This window comes from Coffea arabica, chromosome 5c, assembly GCF_036785885.1.
Source record: "Coffea arabica cultivar ET-39 chromosome 5c, Coffea Arabica ET-39 HiFi, whole genome shotgun sequence".
Lineage (NCBI taxonomy): Eukaryota > Viridiplantae > Streptophyta > Magnoliopsida > Gentianales > Rubiaceae > Coffea > Coffea arabica.
Genome location: NC_092319.1, coordinates 45841059 through 45862576, shown reverse-complemented (window position 1 = coordinate 45862576; position 21518 = coordinate 45841059). Strand labels below are relative to the sequence as shown.

Sequence of the window (21518 nt, the reverse complement as noted above, 5' to 3'; positions counted from 1 at the left end):
ACTCCTCACAGTCTAGGCATGAGTGATGACTACACCAGTGACCGGTGTATCCAAAATGGGCCACTAAGGAGTTTCAATCTTTTCCTGTCCAGTGGTCCTAATTAGAAAGATTTAGCCCAAGCCTATGAGGCATTAAAAATGGGCTTGTAAGGCTCTTCAATCCCTTAGCCCAAGCCTGTTGAAGTTAGATCAAAATGACTATCTCACCCCTCTCATGGATGGTCAGAAGACCACGCCTCTGTTCCACGTTCAGGCTTGTTGCTCAGCTATCATGGTTCTAGATCACGCCTCCAGATTCCTCCAATTTTCTAAGTGAGCCTTTTCTCCCAAAAACAGAAAAAGAAAAGAAGAAAAAAAAAGGAAGAAAAAGGAAAACAAATTTTCACTCCAAAATTAGGTGGGTGCCATCTCTCTCTTCCTCCTCTTGCTCTGTTGCCTTGTTCTTCGTCGTCTTCTCGTCTTGCCAGCATGTATGCATATACATGTGTGTGGTGACTGACTCCAAATAGCAGTTTGAACCCGCAAAACAGATTCAATTCAGGTACTTGCATTTCGCACTAACTTTTTTCTTGTGGTTTGACTTTTCCTTGTCCGGACTTCTGTCTGATTGTCAGGTCGGATTTTTATCATCTTATGATGCTTAAGTGTGTAAATTTTTCTTGTTATTTTTCTTTCCAATTTGGTAGATTTTTAGCTATCCTTGATGCTTATTGTTCTGCTTTTCTTTTTTCATTTTTGTTGCTTTATGGTGGTCTGAAAGCTCGATGTATATACATGTTCTCAATCTTTCCCGAATTAAAAGTGCGGGGGATTGTTTGTTTGCTGTTATAGGCTTCAGAGACCTAACCCATTAAAAGAATCTTAATTCTTCTGAGCCCTTTTTGTGAACTTACTTTCATTCGGTCATTTGGGAGAATATTCACGTATAATGTGCGGTATTTTTGAGTGTCGAAAAGCTTAGAATTGACTAGTTTTCCATCCACATTTCATTTCACAGCTGCTGTTAGATTGTCTAGGAACGAAACAGACTGGACAAAATTCAATCTTTAGGTGTCATGAACATGCGTAGAAAGCATCTTAACCCCTTCTAATACCATCCATAATTGTATTTATGGCTGTGATGTCTTGCTTTGGTGAGATGAGGAAATTAGCGATGCTATATCCGATTTATTTAATCTTCTAAAGAAGTTACTTTATGACATGCTCTTTTGGGAATGGGAAGGGTATTCTTTTGATAGCAGCAAGAAATGGAATTTTAAGGACACCAAAATGCTGCGAGATAGGGCTTAGCTTGGATTGTATTGCTTGTCCTGATGAATGCATCCATTTTTTTATGACCCGTTCTTTGGTTTCATTTGTGTAGTCTGGATAAATAGAGATGGAGAAATCAGGGAGCTCAAAGTTGAATGTGGCTATCATCCACCCTGATCTTGGAATTGGTAACTATATTGAAATGACTTTCTGCTTATGTATGTAATTCTCATCCAACTTATGATCAAGTGGTTTGTTTAGCGCTTATTGGTTGTCAAAATCGGCAATAGTACAATGACCTCTTTTTTTGCCTTTATCATTGGTTTTAACATGTTGTATTATGATTTTTTTTTTCCATCTCTAGCTTGTCTGCAGACCTAGGATGGTAATTTTCTTTGTTTAGCAGTGGCATCTAGGTAAGAATTCATGAATGTCTTAGCTCCTGAAATTGGATGACATGTAAGTCTGAATGGATGCATCTGTTGATAAACCAAGAAAAAAGTCCACTATTTCATTTAATTTGAACAGTTGACACTTTATGTGAGATATACTTTAGAGAAATACTGGGGGTTTTAGTGAGAGAATAAATCTGTAGCATCTGTATAGAATGGGTTCACAAACAAAGGGTTGATGTACTTCTTATTTTGAATGTTTTGCACTTAATCCATGGTGAAACTTTCTCCAGTGGGTCATAATTAGGCAGAGATAGTGCTCCTGGAATGTGCTCATATGGATTCATTTACATCTTCAAAGACTTGAAAAGATACATAAAATTTCTAGTCTGGTTTTTGTACGTGTTTATGGTGCTGGACTGCAATTTTGCCTTCTAATTCTGTCTTCCTTAATATATTTTTTCCCTTGAACTTTTTATAATAACCATTTTCTTGGTTTTTAGGAGGAGCTGAAAGATTAATTGTTGATGCAGCTGTGGAGCTTGCATCTCATGGGCATAAAGTTCATGTTTTTACGTCACATCATGATAAAACACGCTGTTTTGAGGAGACTTTGTCTGGTAAAATGGGGAATTGTTCTAATATTTGTATTGCTGATATTTCCTTGGTCCTGGGCATAGACTTTATGAATATTTTTGATAAATATAAAGGCTAAGAGTGCAGTAATTACTTTCCAGGGATCTTCTCAGTTACTGTATATGGTTCTTTTCTCCCCCGGCATATTTTCTATCGTCTTCATGCAGTATGTGCATATATCCGTTGCATTTTTGTTGCTGTTTGTATGATGCTGTTCTGGCGATCGTTCGATGTTATACTTGTAGATCAGGTATCTGTTGTCATTCCACTGTTGAAGTTGAAGAAATCAACAAAGGTAAAATTTTGTTTTCACTGATATTATTTTGGGATATCTCAGAAGGAAATAAAGTTAGTTGGTTTTTTTTTTTTTTTTATATTTCCCCTTCGTTTTTTCCCTTCTAGGTTGTATTTTACTGCCATTTTCCTGATCTCTTGCTAGCCCAACACACTACTCTTCTTAGGAGGATATATCGGATACCTATTGACCTTCTAGAAGAAAAAACAACTGGTAATCCCTCCTCCCTGTCTCTCTTGCTCTCTCTATCCATACCATTTATATTTATGTCACCTCTTTTGCATTGATAGTCTGTGCTTCGTTTTCTTTACCCCAATGTGGAAGTATATTGAGTCTCCACTGAATACCTTGTGGAACTGTAGGTATCGCAGACCTAATTCTTGTTAACAGCAAATTTACTGCATCTACATTTGCAAGGACATTCAAGGGGCTTAATGCATTCGGAATTAGACCAGCTGTACTTTACCCTGCAGTCAATTTGGATCAGTTTAAGGAGCCTAATGCTATTAAGTAACAACAATGCTTCCTCTCTTGGTATCTTTTATTCCTAGGTTCTACAACATGAATGCCATATTATAATTTCTACGTTTACTCTCTCATAGTTGTATTTGCATTTCTGCTTTCCTTATTAAAATATCTCTGGGATTTGGGAACCTAAGGTTTTTGTTTCTCTAGGTTGAATTTTCTCTCGATCAATCGGTTTGAAAGGAAGAAGAACATAGAATTAGCAATATCTGCCTTTGCTATGCTTCAGAACCTTGCATGTGATGAACTACAAGGAGCCATTCTGGATGGTGCTTCATTGACTATTGCAGGCAAGTCATCTTTTCTTCTTTATTGGTCTAAACTTAAATGTGGTGCTTTTTGTAGCTTTTTCGGCTATTCAGATAGGTAATGTTTTATACCTGGGTTCATGAAGCAATTTTGCGTTTGTGGCAATGATGAACCAATAATTGCAATACGGCATTGATTTTGGTCATATACTTGCATTTTATTTTGTATTGATGTCATATGTTTGGTTGATGTTATAGAAGATAAGCTATTATGACCTCTCTGTCTCAGCCAAGCTAATATATAAACCTTTGGCCAAGAATATGTAGTTGGTGGCATTATTTGTAATGAAATCAAGCCCTCCAGAAGATTCTAAAGGCAAAAGATGAAGGTCAATATCCCTTAACATTTAAAAGTGTAAAACAAAGGGATGGTAAATGAGAGGCAGTCAGGAATTGTTTTGCATCATAGTAGCTCCTTTTTATGTATGGGTCATGCAAAACCAATTATTGACTCTTGACAGCTAGCAAATTTATCATGCTTCGACTTTTGTGGAAGCATATTGTGTCATGATTATTGGCAGATTAACCTATTAGATCTCACTGTCTATTTGCTGAAGTAGACAATTTTATTTCCCTGTGATCCACCCTCACACACAAGGAAGCTAGAAAAATTTGCGTGGCAGGTTCCCTAAAAAGCTGTGGTATATTTTGAGAGCTTGTTATTAAATTGATTGTTATTTCGATAGGCAATTATGGTACATGGTGTGCATTCAAAGGACAAACTTTAAAGTTTTCTATAAGAAATAATACAATTTAATGTCCAAGATGCAAATTAATGGGAGGTCTGTAAAGGTTTCACTATGAAAGACCATGGCAAGCTGCTGGCATCAACCCTGTGAAATATTGTGCGCAAGCATGTCTAAGATTTATAAAAGTGACAAAATACTGAATTTTCTGCGTGCACAACCCATTCATATGGATTCTATGCAACGTCTTTCTGCAGGTGGATATGATAAACGCCTTAGAGAGAATGTTGATTATTTGGAGGAACTTAAAGACTTAGCTCAAAGGGAAGGTATCTCTGATCGAGTCAACTTCATCACGTCTTGCTCCACATCAGAAAGAAATGCACTTTTGTCTGAGTGTTTGTGCGTTCTTTATACACCAAAGGTAAGGCAACATCTAGGCTCTTGTAAAAGGGGCTGGATTTGCATAAAACTTCTTGACCAGAGATAACATAATGATGCAGGATGAGCATTTTGGCATTGTTCCTCTGGAAGCAATGGCATCCTGTAAACCAGTTATTGCTTGCAACAGTGGTGGTCCTGTTGAGACAATCAAGAATGGTGTGACAGGCTTCCTTTGTGACCCCAGTCCACGAGATTTCTCTTTGGCTATGGCAAAACTCATTCAGAAACCCGAGATGGCAGAGGGAATGGGTAGAGAAGCTCGACTTCACATTGCTCAATCATTCTCCACAAAAACATTTGGCAACCATCTGGATCAGTATCTTGTTGATGTAGCAAGGGGAAAGAAAGAATGAATTGATTTAACTGAAACTTTCAAGAATGTACTTTTTTGACACTTTTTTTTTGCCTTCAACTTTCAGGGCCATATGAGCAAAAAGAATTTTTGGTTCTTTCGCGCATACAATTTCGAAATTTGTTGAAACAGTGATATGAAATGTAATCTACATGCCAGAAGTTAACTTTCTACATGATTGGTGTGGATCTCCAGTTTTGCTTACTATTCTTATTTATAAGTTGGACCATTTTTTGGCTTTGACCTAATTTTGTTGCAAATACAATGGCCATGAATTGGAAAGAAGAGCAGGGGCCGGGGGTACTCTTTGAGAGATGAAATGGAGAATTGGCTTGGAAGATTCTCAGCCAACATTGGATAGCCAGCAACACAGCAGCGGAACTCTGGGCACATTGCATTGGCATGGAATCAGCGTGAGAAGCAGGGTACAAGAAGGTCATCATACGGGAAGCAGATGCTCCTTCCTTGCAGCACTTCAGTCAGTGAAGCAGAACGCTACCGCTAGTCCATATTCCCAAAGCCAGATAAGAGACCTCAGACATGTCCGATGCAATGAACACATAGAGTTAATACTCCCTCCGTCCCACTTTGATAGTCCTGTTTTTCTTTTTCGTCTGTCTCAAATTGTAGTCCACTTTTCAATTGAAGAATGTAGTTGTATTTTAATTTTCCTAAAATATCCTTATTCAATGTAAGTTGTTGTTACTATAAACCTACCCCATTTAATGAGAGTTGGTTCTTTTTTTATCATCAATTCAAGTTCCCATAAAGTTGTACCATATTTAATGTAAGGGTATTTTAGAAAAATAGCAATCTAGATTTACTTTTCCAACAAAGTTAACTACTTTTTTTTAAACTGTGTAAAAAAAAAAAATATGGGACTATCAAAGTGAGACGGAGGGAGTAATTACTATGGGAAAGGAAAATTAGCTGTTCTACCGAACACTATAAATAACTCCATTATTAACAACAATTTCTGCAGGCAATAAGAGTCCCCACATCTTTTACTCCATTTATTTTTTGTCCGACATATGCAAAATATTCAACGTTGCCCGGTCAAGAAATTAATATTTGAGAAGTCGACATCCGTGCACCTTTTTTTTTTTTTTTTTTTTTATTTGAGAAGCAACATTTCCACTCTTCAGATTTGAGCCACGTCTCAATCTTTCTTTCTGGTCCCATGCACTGAAATTTATTGGTCCTTGATCTTCATTCCCATCCTTATATTTGACGAAGATCGTGGTCTGAGTACCAACAACTTCTGTTCTTGAAATTATCAGAGTCTATCATCGAGCCCCCATTGAAGCCATACAAGAGGCTATCGTTCGTCAAAAGATTCTTAATTAGGTTTCGGGCAAACTATTCCACCATTGATTGTGATATGATGCACTATAAAATGAATTAAGTACCTTTCCTTTGTGCTGCAGAAACAGTCTAATGAAAAAAGAAAAAGGTATATCATGACGAGTATATTCCATCATGCATATGCATATGATACCTCCAAGGGACAATACTATTAGAAACCTCCCCTGAGGATTTCTCTTAATATCACCTAGCATCGCTAAAGTTTTAAAAATATCATTTACTTTCCTTATTTTTGTTATTTGTGTAACAAAATTTTAAAAAATTCTAAACTACCCTTCTACTTACTAAATAAAAATACTCCTCAATCGCTTTGTTTATTTCAAGAAAACTATCATCTCAAAAAACAATATCTAATAGTACTACCACATCATAATGTTAGAGTCCATAAAAATATACATTTGAAATATAAAAATGATATTTGCAAAGAGATATACTTGACTAATTTAACTGTGCATGCTCAATGCCGATTTCTTATGAACTTTATGTTTTTTTTTTTTCAACTTCTTCTCAATCCTTGTCCAAACCTTTAAATTGTATTAATCATTATAAAAATCAACCCAAAATAAGCAAATAAACCAGACTCTACTCTATCATGATAATAAAAAGTAAAAGATAAACAAAATTCAATTTCTTATAATTTACAAATTTTTATCAAATAATCATCCGAAAAAAATGAGTAAAAGAGAATGTTGAAGAAAAGAAAAAGAGAAGAAAGTGACTTTTATTTTTAAAAATTTTTTAACTCCATTTATTTGATATGTGAATTATATATCAAGTGAGGGTTAATATAGAATTTTTACAATTATTAGAGAACGTAAAAACTTTAGGGGTGCGAAGTGATATAAGGAAAAACCTCAAGGGAGGTTTCTTATATTATCCGTACCCTAAAATTCATTTGACAGGTTCCAATTCTATAATATATTGAGGGATTTGATAAAATATTTAAAATATTTTTAAATTTCTCTAGATTGTTTTCATTACTTAGGAGGTGTTTGAGTTTATAATTCACCAATTATTTAAAAGTTAGAACAATTTGTAGATTAAGAATCCAAATACCTCCAAAATTATCCATACTAGTCTAAAAATCCGTGCTACACATGATCATAAAGAATGTTATGAAAAAATAAATTTAATACAATATAATTTAATCTATGAAATGTCAAACAATTTTTAGCTGCTTCTTCCCCTTTCTAGCTTTATAAATCCCATCCTTTCCTTACTAAAAAAAAATTAGCTACCGTCTACCTAGTACAAACATTCGTTTAAAAAAAAGTGGTATAACACATAAAACATATGATATTAAATTGTAATAGATCTATAACCAAATTATATTTGCTAATTGGCAATTCATTTCTCAACCATCATGTCCAACATTCAAAAAAATTTCAAAAAGTATTTGCCAAAATGTTAAACTCATTTCTCAATCATAATATCGAATATATTTAAGAATAAAAAATAATTATGAAGGCTCTATTTAATATAATTTTTAAAATTTCAAAAAACTTGTTTGTTTATTTGGCCTAAAAATGTTAAATGGTACATCATTTTACAATTTTCAACCTAGCCTCATATTTGTAAACCAAGAATGTAATGCTTTAAATATATGCAACTTAAGTAGTAGAACATTGATGAATAGAGGTGAGCAAACTTTTAAATCAAGACATAGAGTATGACAAATAGAAGTATGCACAGTATATAAAAAATTGATAAAAGTACTTTTACAGTTTAATTTTCATGAAAAGAAAACAACATGTGCCATCAATTCACTATAATGTATAAAAATTAAATTTATCACAACTTTTTTTTACTCTTCCACCCCTTCTCACACCTTTCCTATCCGCTAATTTTATCAAAATTAATTACATATATAAACTTGAAGATTGCCACAAATTCTTAAGAAAAAATACTATATAATCTTGTATTGGTATTTCACTTGACGTAAGAATAAGAATTAATTTTTTCTTTTAGCGAAGAACTCTTTTTTTTTTTTAATTTATTGTACTCTATCACAAATAATCTTTTTAGATAAAAGTGGTAAAGGGTTCAATCTATTTCTTATGCAACCAAATTTAGACCATTGGTTGACTATATTTTTATATTTTTATCTTGAATGGAAATTGCATATGTTACTTCCCATAACAAAATCAAAAAATTGTATATTAGTCGTTCATTTACTAAATTTATAGCCATTTTTAACCTAATAATTGTATAAGTTGCTTCAATCATAATGGTTTAAAATGAAGTTTTATTTTTAATTTTTATTATTTCACATACTTTTTTTTAGTATAAGTAGGAGGTCTCAAATCTAAAACCCTATTCTCCTATACCACTAACCCATTCCTTTTTCGCCATTATTTCATGTACTTGCTAGGTCTTTAGATTGTAAATTGTTTTTTTTTTTAATTTTTGGATAGCATATTTCTGGAGAAAGAGAGTACTATTTAGGACCTTTTCCAAAGAGTCTATAATAAAAACTAGATGAAGAATTTATAAATGTATAGAAATAGAGGTGATAATATGTAAAATCCAGCATTTGTCTAGATAATCTCATAATCTGAAAACGCAAATAATAGATATAGAAACCAAAGTAGATTTTGAAGATAAAGAAAAAAGAATTCACAATAAAAAATTAAGATTAAGATAAGACATAATGAAAAATGTATGCGGACCAGAATGTTCCTTATTCCTCTCAAATGTTAAAAGTTGCGTGTATCATCAAGGTGTTAGGATATGAAATAATTTAAATTTAGAAATGATAAGAATATAGTCTATAATCAATGTCTTGAAATCAACTCATTACATTTTAGGAATTAAAGTAAATAAAAAATCTACAAAAAAGGAATTGAGTGTTTAGAAATAATTTAAATTTGGAAATGACAAGAATATAGTCTACAATCAAGATTTTGAAATAAATTCATTATATTTTAAGAATTAAAATAAATAGAAAATCTACAAAAAAGGAATTGAAAGTTTGGAAATAATTCAAATTTTTGAAATGATGAGAATATAGTCTACAATCAAGATATTGAAATCAACTCATTACACTTTAGGAATTAAAATAAATTTAAAAAATCTACAAAAAAGGAATTGAGAGTTTGGAAATAATTCAAATTTTTGAAATGATGAGAATATATCTACAATCAAGATTTTGAAATCAACTCATTACATTTTAGGAATTAAAATAAATTTAAAAATCTACAAAAAAGGAATTGAGAGTTTGGAAATAATTTAAGTTTTGAAATGATGAGAATATAGTCTACAATCAGGATTTTGAAACTAACTCATTACATTTTACGAATAAAATAAATAGAAAATTTATATTTAAAAAAAAAAAGAATTAAGAGTTTGGAGGTCTAGAATGGTTCCTAATCGGAATCCCTCCTGTGTAATTTATATAGATACAGATAACTTAGACAAAGTAGAAAAGATTTTAAATTCTTCGTTCAATCTGCCAATCCAAAGACAACCTAATTTTTGGCAATCTTATTATCCTTCGAACCAGCATTTCTAGGAATGGGAATAAACAAATAAAGAATTTGTAGGAAAACCCGCAAATATTTTCCGAAATTACTAACGAATGGACGGTATCTGCTTCTGCTCATATTCATTCATAATAATGTTCTATACACATTGATTTATCTGTAATGCATGTCTGCTAATTTAATTTGTTTCAATCTTCTCAAAAGCCTTCCATGACATTGACTTGATAACTGCCGCATTTTGGTGTGTAGTTATTTACTGTATTCTACACAAAGACAGAATGTAATTTCTATATCTTGTTTTTGCTGGTGTCGTACATTCAATTGCAGAAGAAGTCGGTGTACGGCTAGTTGAACAGTGAACACAACCTGCGGTAGAATTACCCCAAAATATGCTAAAACTCAGCACCCGAAGTAAACTTTTTTTTTTTTTTGGCTATCTTGCTATCGTTATTCATGGAAAACAATTACTATAACTGATTATATCGAATTCATGATTCCTCTCGAGGTTAACAATATATGATCACTACATCAGTTCTTGCGACCTTTTTAATTTACACCATTGGTAAGCCAGTTCCAAGAAAGTAAACGGCCCTCGTTTAAAACCTGCATTACAGTTAATTAATTTGCAGTTTAGTACGTGACTAACTAATTGCGGTAAGAACAAGAATAAGAAGGAAAGTCATCAAAGCAACCTCCTCAACTAATTGCCTATTTAATAGTATTTATACCAAACCTCACCGTGCCATTTTATATGAATTCTGTGAAGTAGTCCTATAACTACAGGCATATAGTAAAATCTGTGCTGCAAGAACTTCTTCCCATGGCCACCGACAAAGCAGTTGCAGCTGATAAGTATAGGTCTTTCCTACACGAAGAAGGACAAAACTTTGAGTGGAGACATGGTGGCCCTCCAATTTACGATTCTGTCAACAAGGTTTTTGAAGAAGGCCGAACTAAGGTGCTTGGAATTTCTCATCTTTTTCAAACCCCGCTTTTCTCTTTCATGTATTAATCTGCTGGTATCAAAATGAGTAAACCCTGCTCCAACGTTTACATGTTTATCAACATGGTTTGCAGGAATGGCCAAAAGGGTCCCTAGAAGAGGTAGTTCAAAATGCTGTAAAGTCATGGGAGATGGAGCTGTCTCACAAGACTCGTATACAAGATTTCAGGACCATAAATCCTGAGAAATTCAAGCTTATCGTCAATGGTAGGACAAATTATCACATAAACAACTCTAAGGCAACCCTCGATGATTTCTTTTTTCCCCTCATCTGGATGCTATATGTTTCAGTAGTCATTTATCACCATCATGAATCATGCGAGATGTCGATCAGCTAATGTTTTCCACGCAGCACACATGTTCTCGTGTTTTTGTATCCAGTCTTTTCTTGAATGGGGGACTTAAAAAACCAAGGGATTGTTGATTATGTGATTTAACCACGTCTTAAACACCAAAGGCTACTTTCTTGTCTATTTGGATATTCAAAAAAAAAAAATCCAAAGAATATATAGTACACCTCTTTGGTTTGGATGGATCTTTCCTTTTTAACTCAACTCCTCATATCTGAGTAGGAACCTTCTTTTCTTTAGAGTAGAATAGAATAGGTTATAAGCGTTACAGCTAATATCCCACCAATCTCTAATATGAAGTTGATCAAACTAATTAGTATTTTCTATTATCATTTGTTAAAGGCTAATTGTCGAGAATCTTACTTACAAGTTACAACCTAACCTTAGGCGTTCAGGATTAAAATCCCTGTACAATCTAAATAATCCTGAGTTTTTTACTGCAACATGAAAAGTAGTGGTATTATCATATGGGCTAATAATTTGGTTTGGGAGGGCAGGAAAAGAGGGATTATCAGGGGAAGAAACACTAAAGCTGGGGAGCTACAATGCGTTGTTAAAGAGTTCAATGCCAGAGGAATTCAAGTACTACAAAGCAGAAGAAGAGAGCTTTGAATCTTCTCATGATGCATTCCGCTCAGCCTTTCCTCGTGGATTTGCATGGGAAGTAATCAGTGTTTATTCCGGACCCCCAGTGGTCACCTTCAAATTCAGGCACTGGGGCTACTTTGAAGGACCTTTCAAAGGCCATGCCCCTACTGGGGAGATGGTCCAGTTCTACGGCCTCGCAGTCATGAAGGTAAGCAAAGCGCCTCGCGCGGTACCCCCTCCCACATCATTTTTCCGTTTGTTTTGCCAATAACAGCCACAACTGGACAAAAATAGATTGTCTCCATGCAATTAATATTGCACGAACTTAATTAGTGAAAAAAGTAGTGATGTAATATCAACAATTGATTTGGTATTTTTCTTTGAATATTTATGGCAGGTTGATGAATCATTGAGGGCAGAAGACGTGGAAGTTTACTATGATCCTGCGGAGCTATTCGCCGGGTTGCTTAAGCGATCGGATGTCTCTGACTCCGCCAACATCTCAGCGTCTTCAGGCCATGGCTGTCCTTTTCACAATTAGCATCCTTTCTGGACCAAAGGCAGAAGTCCAACAATTTCCTTTTTCCCATAAATTTCAAGAAAAAAAAAAAAGGACCGTCAGTGCATCTTTTGATTTACTTGGAAGGAAGGGCCATCCGTGTTGTTCATCAAGACTGCTGTGATTTATTCAACTTTTGTCATTATTGCTACGCTGCTTTAATACGAAATCGAACGCTAATTGAAGCTCTAAAAATATCGAAGCTCTAAAAATATCTCATCATAAGCATGGATGCTTATAAAAGCCGAATACAAATCAACTCTGTCGTTTTGACAGCCACCTGCAGTATAATAGAAAGTGTTCACTCCACCAGAAACTACGTCTGTAGAATCGAAATTTGGCCCTTGAAGTTCCCGTGGCATGTTCCTGGAGGTGAAGGTAGAAAAGCTTAACCCTACGGTCTGTAGAAACTGCTGATTGAAGACGTCTTACTTCAGCTCCGTAGATATCAAAAGAATTCAGACTGTTGAGATTAGGCAAGAAACAAATTCTACGAAAGATTTTTAAGTGAAATTATAGAAGTACAGTTGAACGCTTAGAGAGGGAAAAATGGGGGAAAAAAAAAAAGAAAGTATACTACATCTAATTCGGTACAACAACACAGAATTACTTGAGTGTTGACCTACTCAAATAGGGTGTTACCAATGAGATTGACAACTACATACAAACTACAGCAGAAAAAAAATATCCCTATTCCTAAAAGAGCAGCTCGCTGCGGTGAAAATCAGAATTGTTGCTTGTACCAAGGTGGCTTTCGTCAACAAGGGCCAGGGTCAACATTTCTGTGCAGAATTGGTCGTCTGGTTTTAGCCTTAACGCCTGTTTGAGAAAGTGGGGAGGTGAGACTGAATGAGAACCAGGGAAACAGAATAATCAAAATGGTCGACACCATCTTTTCAGTGGCCTCTCCATGGATTTTATTATGACTAAAGAACAATGCGTTTGTAAAATTCAGGGAAATATAGTCATGTTTTGATTGTCATTCTAATGGTTCTTGCAAGCAAGGGCTAGAGCAAAAATAGTATACCTTGTGATAATAGGCAATTGCAGCAGTAAAGTTGTTCTGCAGAAAGATTGCATTATCAGCGAAATATTTAAAACATGCTTGTTCCATAGATACAACAGGAGGCAAAGCAAACCTCAGCGAAGTTAATTACCTGCAGGTGGTAAGTGTATGCAAGACCAGCATACGTACTCAAACTTCTTGTTGACAACGCAAGAGCTTTTTCATAGTATGTTACTGCTTCATTGTACCTCCTGATACGGAATAGGTTACATTAGTTAGTTTAAACAAGGCTTTTGCTTTTCGTTCAGTCTTCAATAAAATATATTTTATTTCTAAGAGTACTCAAAGATGCACCTATAAACTCAAAATAAAATAGACATACTTTAGTTTTCTTAGTGCATGAGCAAGATTGACAACGGTTGGTTCCCATGTCTCACTTAAAGTGGATGCAATGAGACCTAATGTCCTCTCAAACCACCACACAGCCTTGTCGTACCTGAAGGACAATGGGATGAGAAAGTAAGTAGAGACTTAGTAAGATTCAAAGATATGATTAACAAATTGACAAGTCAAAGAAATTTATAAACCAGGACGTACCGAATATTTTAGGTCCAAGTTAAATGGATGTAAAGAAGCTAAATAATTCCCTTAATATGAAATTGGATATCTTGCTAGTTATTCTTTTCCCAAAATATTATCAATTTTTACTATCATCACACTGTTGTATCTAAACTCCACCTAGCTTGGGGATCCTCATCTTCCCTTTCATCCTCGAATTTCGCAATTAGCAAATGTGCTAAAACTAAGATGATTGTACCAAATTAAACTGTATTAATCTGTTCAGGGAGATTCCAGTATCAAATTTTAGGCCAGATAGTCTAAAACCAACTGAAATGTGTAGCAGTGACCAAATCACCATGCTTAAAAAACCTAGACAAACTATATTGCTTTTCAGTAGCTAATGTTCTATATCCTAATACTGTGACTAGTAATAAACAAACAGGCTAACAATTTTATAAAAAGTGCAACGAACTACAACCATCAAGAGGGAAAGAGGTACTACAGCAAAAATACTCATTAGCGGAAAAACAATTTTTCAGGGAATTGCTTCTTACTCCTTCATATTATAGGCAACAACTCCAAGTTCATTGTAGACAAGTGGATCTGAAGGCCATATTGCCCTAGCCTGCATAAAAAACTGAAAACAAAATCCTATCAGAATACCGAATATAAAGATTGCCTGCCAAAACATTGAAGTTGGGTTTGTCTTTTCCCTTAAAAAAATTGCAAAATCGGCAAAGAGATGTGATACACACTCTCCAACTCAGCAGAACTCGTGATCACCTGCTCAGCCAGTTTGAAACTGTGAGTTCGCATGTATTCCATCCCAATATACATAGTAGGCAGATGGCACCTGGAATAAGAGAATATCAACATTCAACCTGTAAAAGACAATTAATACTCCATAAGTAATAAGAGGGCCCTCATAATGCACAGCTTCAAAGTATTTTCATCAGTGTCAAAAATGTGAAGTGCACTTGTAACTACTGAATCATTTTCATACAACTCTGTGGAACAACCAATAAAGCTTGTGAAAATTGAAATGACTGACAGAAGCTACTCTTGGGAGTAATTAGAGAAGATTAGCTCCTCTAAGAAAAGACTCAACATCAAAATAACTTTTAAAAATGAATTGTGCTGCAAACAGGTTCAGCTAATATAGACTCCACATTGAAAAAAACTCCTCCAAATGATCTGGCAAAAAAATTCAGTTAACATACAGATCACAAAAATTTGGCAGACAGTTCATATTGAACTTAAGAAAGAGAGATTTACCCAGGAAATAAACGTGCAGCAGTGCGATAAGCAGACATTGCTTGATCTCCTTCTTCTTGAGCAGCATAAGCATTCCCATAACCTATCCAAGCAGGGGCAAAAGACCCATCTAAACTTGTTGCCTTGCTGCAAAAATGACAGAACTAAATAGGAATCAAACAAAAATTCATACACTGCAGCCAATTTGATCTGCTGCATAAGCTAAGCAAATAAATGGTTTGGGCAGCTTCAGTTGCAGCCAACTAGTTTCTCTTCTACTTAAAAAATAAAAAGATAAAGAAAGAAAGAAGAGGAAGAACAAAGTAGACTGTTAGTCTTACAAGTTAAGGATGTTGAGCAACTCCTGCCACATCAGTTTAAACAGTGGCATACCAAGGCGCCTCATGGGTTTAAACAGTGACATACCAAGCTTATTCAATAGTAGAGTTACTTGTATAATATTCCAGGAGATATGTTATGCAGTAGAATCTATTCCAAGTATTCATCCATTATACACTGAAACCACTGAACACTACCCTCTATAGCATACATCAGTTACTTTAAAAAAATAATAATAATAAGAACCACAACCTGAGTCTTCTACTACCACTAGTCTGTACCTGAAATAGCGACGTGACTGATCAAACTTCTTGATGCAATAGTAGTAGCAACCTACAGCAAACCATGACAGGGCCCTACAGAGAGGTATCCAAATTAGTCAATCAGCTGTAAAGATGAAGTGGAAATGAACATCAAAGGAAGACAAAAAGGTTCATACAATGATTTTCAACCAGTTGTCTCAAATACAAAAAAGAGAAAAATAATTTCTCTGAAGAGAAGATAATTACAAGCCATCAAAATGCTGATTGCTGCCATTATTCATATACTTAGCCTCTACCTAATTATATCAGATTCAAATTAGAAAAATGTTCCATTCCGTCTATGATGAATAGATCAAATTCAGAAAATGAACCACAGGAAAGAATTCTCAAAAATACTCTCCTTGACACACAAACAGCAATATGCACTTCATTCAGTCACAATCAAAAAAGTTGGTACCTCAAAATATATGAGAATGATTTAGCACCTATCATCGTTAAGTATAAATCATGAATATGTGCTTTTATTTATCCAGGGAGGTGGGCATGAGACCCTAAGAAAACTGAGATCTTCAAACATTTTATAACTCTCTGAATGCTCTTCTATTCGAAGCATAAATGCCTAAGTATGTGCTAAAGTCGGAAGATTCAATGATGCATCAATCATTTATCCGTTCTATTCTCAGTTGTCCACTAGCAGAATAGACCAAATTCAAATCACAGATTACAAAGGAGATATATTAAACGTTAGTCTTAAGTCTTCCATTTCACAGGAAATTCAGATAACAAGGTTTTCAAACAAATGAAAGAAGTTCTGAATTCTCACTTCTGAGGATAGTCCTTGACTAAATTGCATGCCATAAGATATAGCTCATTTGAATGCCCAAGCTCCATAGCTGCTGCTAAGTGTATTTGTGTACACTTCATGTGGAAAGGGTCCTTTTCAAGCAATCTGGTTTACATCATATGGAACAAAACAAAGTCTCAATCCAGCAGTTCGGTTGTAAAGAGTTTGAACAATTCTGTTTTCAACAAAAATGCAAGCTTACACTGAGGTAAGCTGGAAGCACTTCTGGTATTCACCACACTGATGGTAGTACTCAGCTTTACAGGCCAAAAGGTCGGTATTGTTTCTCAGTGTACACAAGAAGGTTTTCTCTGAGGAGTTTGCATCAGCGTCTTCCTGTTCTAGTTCTCTAAATTTGGTTTCTATTACGTTTTTCTTATCATACTGGACAATAACATGAAAAGGAAAATATGTTTAATTCACAAAAGAGGACACTAGGAAGATACATGCATCTAGAACAAGTAGAAGACATAAAAAAGTTCGTAGCTTGATAAAAATGAATATGAAGAAGCAACCACCGCATCAATATAATCCTGTCCACTGGGACATTATTACCTTCTTCATCAAACATGTGTAGAATGAAGAAAGCCAGCCATCTACAGAACCACAATTCAGTGATGACAGTAATCTTGTCTCTGCAATTTAACATGAAAAAATATCATTGTTTATTTTTATCGCAACCAGGAAATCCAGAGGATTTAGACACAGAAGAAGAGATTCCACAGTAAATCAACCAAATATTCAACAAAAATATCACAAGATAGACAACAAATGCTTGAAATTCTTTTGGTCCCTGAAAAGCATGAAAAGTTCCATCACTTCTCACCTTCCTCACAAGTGAGCATATGATTTTCTGTAAGACATTCCAATGCCTGAATGCAGAAAAACCTGAGTGAGGAGAGACGGATGAGAGTAAAAGGAGATACATAAAGACGAGGAGGAGGCATGACCTAGTCAGATTAATGGGGAAACTGCTCTATAGTAAATCTACCACTTGGAAATGTTACAATTCAATCCTTGATAAGGTTCAAAATCAAATGTATCACCCATTGTAAAACACATACTAGCAAACCCTCTCCTTAGTATCCTCCCGTGTCTTCATCTTTGACAAGCACGCATTAAGGACCTCAGAGCTACAAAGTTTTAGTTGTTTATTATCTGACACTTGTAGCCATATCGCAGTCTACAAGGTTCCAAGACAATCAACAACCATGAAAACTGATCGAATTTTAGGATCCCAGCTTCCTATTACTCCAAAGGCCCACTAAAGGAGCTTAAGATCATTTTTGACATCCTCAAGGAAAAATTTCAGATAATATTGACAAGAATAACTAGATCAAATGTCGAAAAAAAAAATCAGTCTTACCTCGTAGCACAGAGGATCAGCCTTGATAGCTGCTTTGTACCTTTAAACATCAACACCAGAGTACAACAATGTGATTGACCCACAGAGTACCAATAGTTAAATAAACTCAAGAGAGTGGGAGTGGAAATACCAGGAAAGGGAACAACAAGATGCGTGAAAGGAAATGGGAAGGCAGAAGTTATACATGTAAAACATCGTACCATTCTCAAACCAAAAATCTAAATTAACATAAGACATTAATGAAAGCTACACTCTCAATACAAATGCAGCAGTCAAAAATAGTGTAACAACTATGACATGAATACTAACTCACCACAAGCGAGCCTGTGCACGATTTTCCAATGCTTCATATGCTTTACCTCTTAAAAAGCAAATTGCTGCTAAAATCTGCCACCATATGTAAGTTCTGTAAATATATTGAGCACATACCAATAGAGGTTTCTTTTTATATCAAGTTTCATTTACGGATTAAAAGTAGCAGGAAACAGTGAGGGATAACTTAAAAAGATTCACACTCCCTCCTGGAAGATTTGGTAGGAATTTTTTTTTACATGTTTTATTGGAGTGGACAACTTACATTGATTTCCCGATCTTCTCCATCCTTGTCCAAATACATAATGTTGAGATCTCTTGTGTCTGTAATATTTCCATGCTCATCAACTTTGGCATCGCCAAGCATCAGGAGGCACTGGTCCCACTCTTTCAGTTCTTCCTGATCAAATATGATTGAAAGAAATTCCAACAAGAATCTAAAATTAGAAAAATAAATAAATTCCCGAGGATCCTGCATATAATAATCCTGGACAAACAAAAGGCTGTAACACAATGTTGAAATATGAATCAGTTGTTGGCCTTTAACTGCTTGCCAGTTCTACATATTCGATCTTTGATAACAACTGGGCCTAAGGCAATACTGTACTAAGCAATTCAGTTGCTATCAACAAAACGACTACACAGATTGCTGATTTGTTAAAACTTTCTAAATCTCATTAAACTTCAATTATTCATGTTCTGCAGGACAAAATGACTTCAGATATGCTGTTCTTTCTACCTATCAGGTGATTTTTTTTTGTTTTGAACTTCAAATACTACAGCTGAGCTGCTTTGATCTATCTAAAATTCTAAATCCATACAGAAGCTGCAATAACCCACTACATACGTGGGTGCAATTGATTTACAAACCAAAAACTCCCAACCCTTAGTATAGAAAGATCAAAGCTCATCAAAAGCTGGCATAGATCCACCAAGAATCACATTCTGTAGAAAAAATAGATTATCCTTTCATTTCTATAGCATGATAATCATTTGCTCGCTAAGTAATACTATCTAACATTTCGCAACCCCACTCAGCTCTCAGCGTAAATTAAGGCATGTGTGAATCAACAGCGAGCTCAAAATCTCTACTTATCAGACGATACATCTGAAATTCTCCATTACAAAAAGCTTAAAAAATGGATAATTTCGCTACCCTGAAATGATTTTTAAGAAAAATCCTAATTATCAGAAAATCCCAAAAACCAATTCATAAGAACCTATTTAGCAGCAGAAAAGAATCATACTATTGGCGGGGGAGGACGGAAAGGAATAACTCACGAGGCATTTGGCGGCGAGGTATCGGAAGCGGAGGTCACGGAGGACGATTTGAGAGGCGTTGAGGAGATGAAAAGCACGTCGATAATGGCGACCGAGGTAAAGGGCCTGAGCCTGCATATAAATGTCGGCGGGGTCGGCGGTAAAGGCAGCTACTTTATCGGCGAAAAAGATCGCCGATGAGTACAAATGCTTGCTGACGCAGTCCCGAACTACTCCCCTCAGCTTCTCAATTTCTTCTTCCTTCATTTTATCCAGCAAAGATTTTAAATAATTTGTGGAAACCAATTGAATTTGGGATTTTGAGGTTTTGAAATTGAATGAAGTGATTAGGGGTTGAAGCGGTGAGAGTTAAAAGAGCGGGAGGTTGGTTTTGATTGACAGTCGTTTCTGCTGATGAGGATGGATATGACGGCGCAAAATGGGCTAGCTTTTGGGTTACTTTGGGCCTAAACTTTGGATCAAAGGTGAAGCTCTTGGATATGTTTCGATAGCAAAATTTTTTCAACAAATTTTTTGATTGCATCGTAAATATATTTTTTAATTTACTTTTTTATATTTTTAAGGAATAATTGCAGAAACCTCCCCTGAGCTTTCTGACATTTGCACTAACCTCTTTTGTGGTTTGAAAAATTACACTGACCTCCCCTGAGGTTTCTAATCCTTTGCAAATTTAGTCCAAACGATTAAAATATTATTTTAGGGAGTGAAATTAGAATTTTGTACCATATTTGCCCTTTGTGCTACATGTCCAATGAATGATAAAGTACTATAAATCAATTAACAATTAATAAACTTTAAGGAGTATAATTTATGGGTAAACACGCATTACTCATTTAAAATACCGGCACTTTACAGGTATTTTACTTTCAAACATTTAATTTCTGATAAATATATCAATATTTGTAAGTAAAATTCAAAAAGTGTTACAGTAATATTCTTGCAAAAATAAAATCGGTAGGTTATTTATTTAATAAAAATTAAATATTGTTTTAAAAAAAGAAATGACTCGTAAAGTATTAATTTTTATGGCTTTCATCCATTACATGAGTAAAGTATTCGCTCTTTATGTGCATTTTATTCATTTTATTTATGTTAAATACATAATGTTTGTAACTAAAATTGAAAAAGTGTTATATTAATATTTTTACGGAAGAGAGATTGGTAGGTTTTGTATTTAACAAAAATTAAATATTTGAAAGTAAATACAAATCTGTATTTGAGCCTAAATATTTGTATTATATTAAATGTTTGAAAGTAAAATACCTATAAAGAACCAATACTTTAAATAGTTACCGACTCTTTATGAGCAAACACGCATTACTCATTTAAAGTACCGGTTTTTTACGGGTATTTTACTTTCAAACATTTAATTTATGACAAATATATCAATATTTGTAAGTAAAATTCAAAAAGTATTATAGTAATATTCTTGCAAAAAGCAAATCGGTAAGTTATTTATTTAATATAAATTAAATATGAAAAAAAAAGAAATGGCCCATAAAGTATTAATTCTTTATGGCTTTCATCTATTATATAAGTAAAGTATTGGCTCTTTATGGGCATTTTATTCCGAATCATTTAATTTATGTTAAATACATAAATGTTTGTAACTAAAATTGAAAAAGTGTTATATTAATATTTTTACGGAAGAGAGATTGGTAGTTTTTGTATTTAACAAAAATTAAATATTTGAAAGTAAATATAAATCTGTATTTGAGCGTAAATATTTGTATTAAATTAAATGTTTAAAAGTAAAATACTCATAAACAGCTGGTACTTTAAATAGGTAATGTGTATTTGCCTATAAACTATACTTCTTAAAGTTTATTAATTGTTAATTGATTTGTAGTACTTTGTCATTCATTGGACATGTAGTACAAAGGACAAATTTGGTAAAAAATTATAATTTCACTCCCTAAATATAATATTTTAATCGTTTGGACTGAATTTGTAAAGGATTAGTAACCTCAAGGGAGGTTAGTAAAATTTTTCAAATCACAGGGGAGGTCAGTGCAAATATTAGAAACCTCAAGGGAGGTTTTTGCAATTATCCCTA

At 34.4% G+C, this 21518-nt stretch overlaps 3 protein-coding genes across 3 annotated transcripts; 2 read left to right on the top strand and 1 right to left on the bottom strand.

Annotated features, from left to right (window-relative positions):
- The first annotated feature begins 309 nt into the window (after positions 1–309).
- LOC113691106 (uncharacterized) lies at positions 310–5064 on the top strand. Its single transcript, XM_027209310.2, has 9 exons — positions 310–541; positions 1364–1439; positions 2147–2263; positions 2381–2574; positions 2682–2787; positions 2937–3084; positions 3250–3389; positions 4351–4517; positions 4597–5064. Exons 2-9 carry the CDS (start codon positions 1379–1381, stop codon positions 4888–4890), a joined length of 1227 nt encoding a protein of 408 aa, XP_027065111.1. The 5' UTR covers positions 310–541; positions 1364–1378; the 3' UTR covers positions 4891–5064.
- A 5383-nt stretch (positions 5065–10447) lies between these two features.
- On the top strand, positions 10448–12387 carry LOC113688887 (pathogen-related protein). Its single transcript, XM_027206708.2, has 4 exons — positions 10448–10694; positions 10814–10946; positions 11587–11885; positions 12075–12387. The coding sequence occupies exons 1-4, from the start codon at positions 10557–10559 to the stop codon at positions 12216–12218; spliced, it is 714 nt and encodes a 237-aa protein (XP_027062509.1). The 5' UTR covers positions 10448–10556; the 3' UTR covers positions 12219–12387.
- Positions 12388–12724: 337 nt separating this feature from the next.
- On the bottom strand, positions 12725–19854 carry LOC113688886 (anaphase-promoting complex subunit 6-like). The gene is made up of 16 exons (XM_027206707.2): positions 19463–19854; positions 18447–18581; positions 18183–18256; positions 17870–17909; positions 17330–17375; positions 17059–17138; positions 16706–16887; positions 16483–16608; positions 15678–15752; positions 15079–15204; positions 14587–14656; positions 14358–14440; positions 13625–13738; positions 13394–13493; positions 13264–13299; positions 12725–13055 (listed from the first exon to the last, which is right to left on the bottom strand). Exons 1-16 carry the CDS (start codon positions 19706–19708, stop codon positions 12933–12935), a joined length of 1656 nt encoding a protein of 551 aa, XP_027062508.1. The 5' UTR covers positions 19709–19854; the 3' UTR covers positions 12725–12932.
- Positions 19855–21518: the final 1664 nt, after the last annotated feature.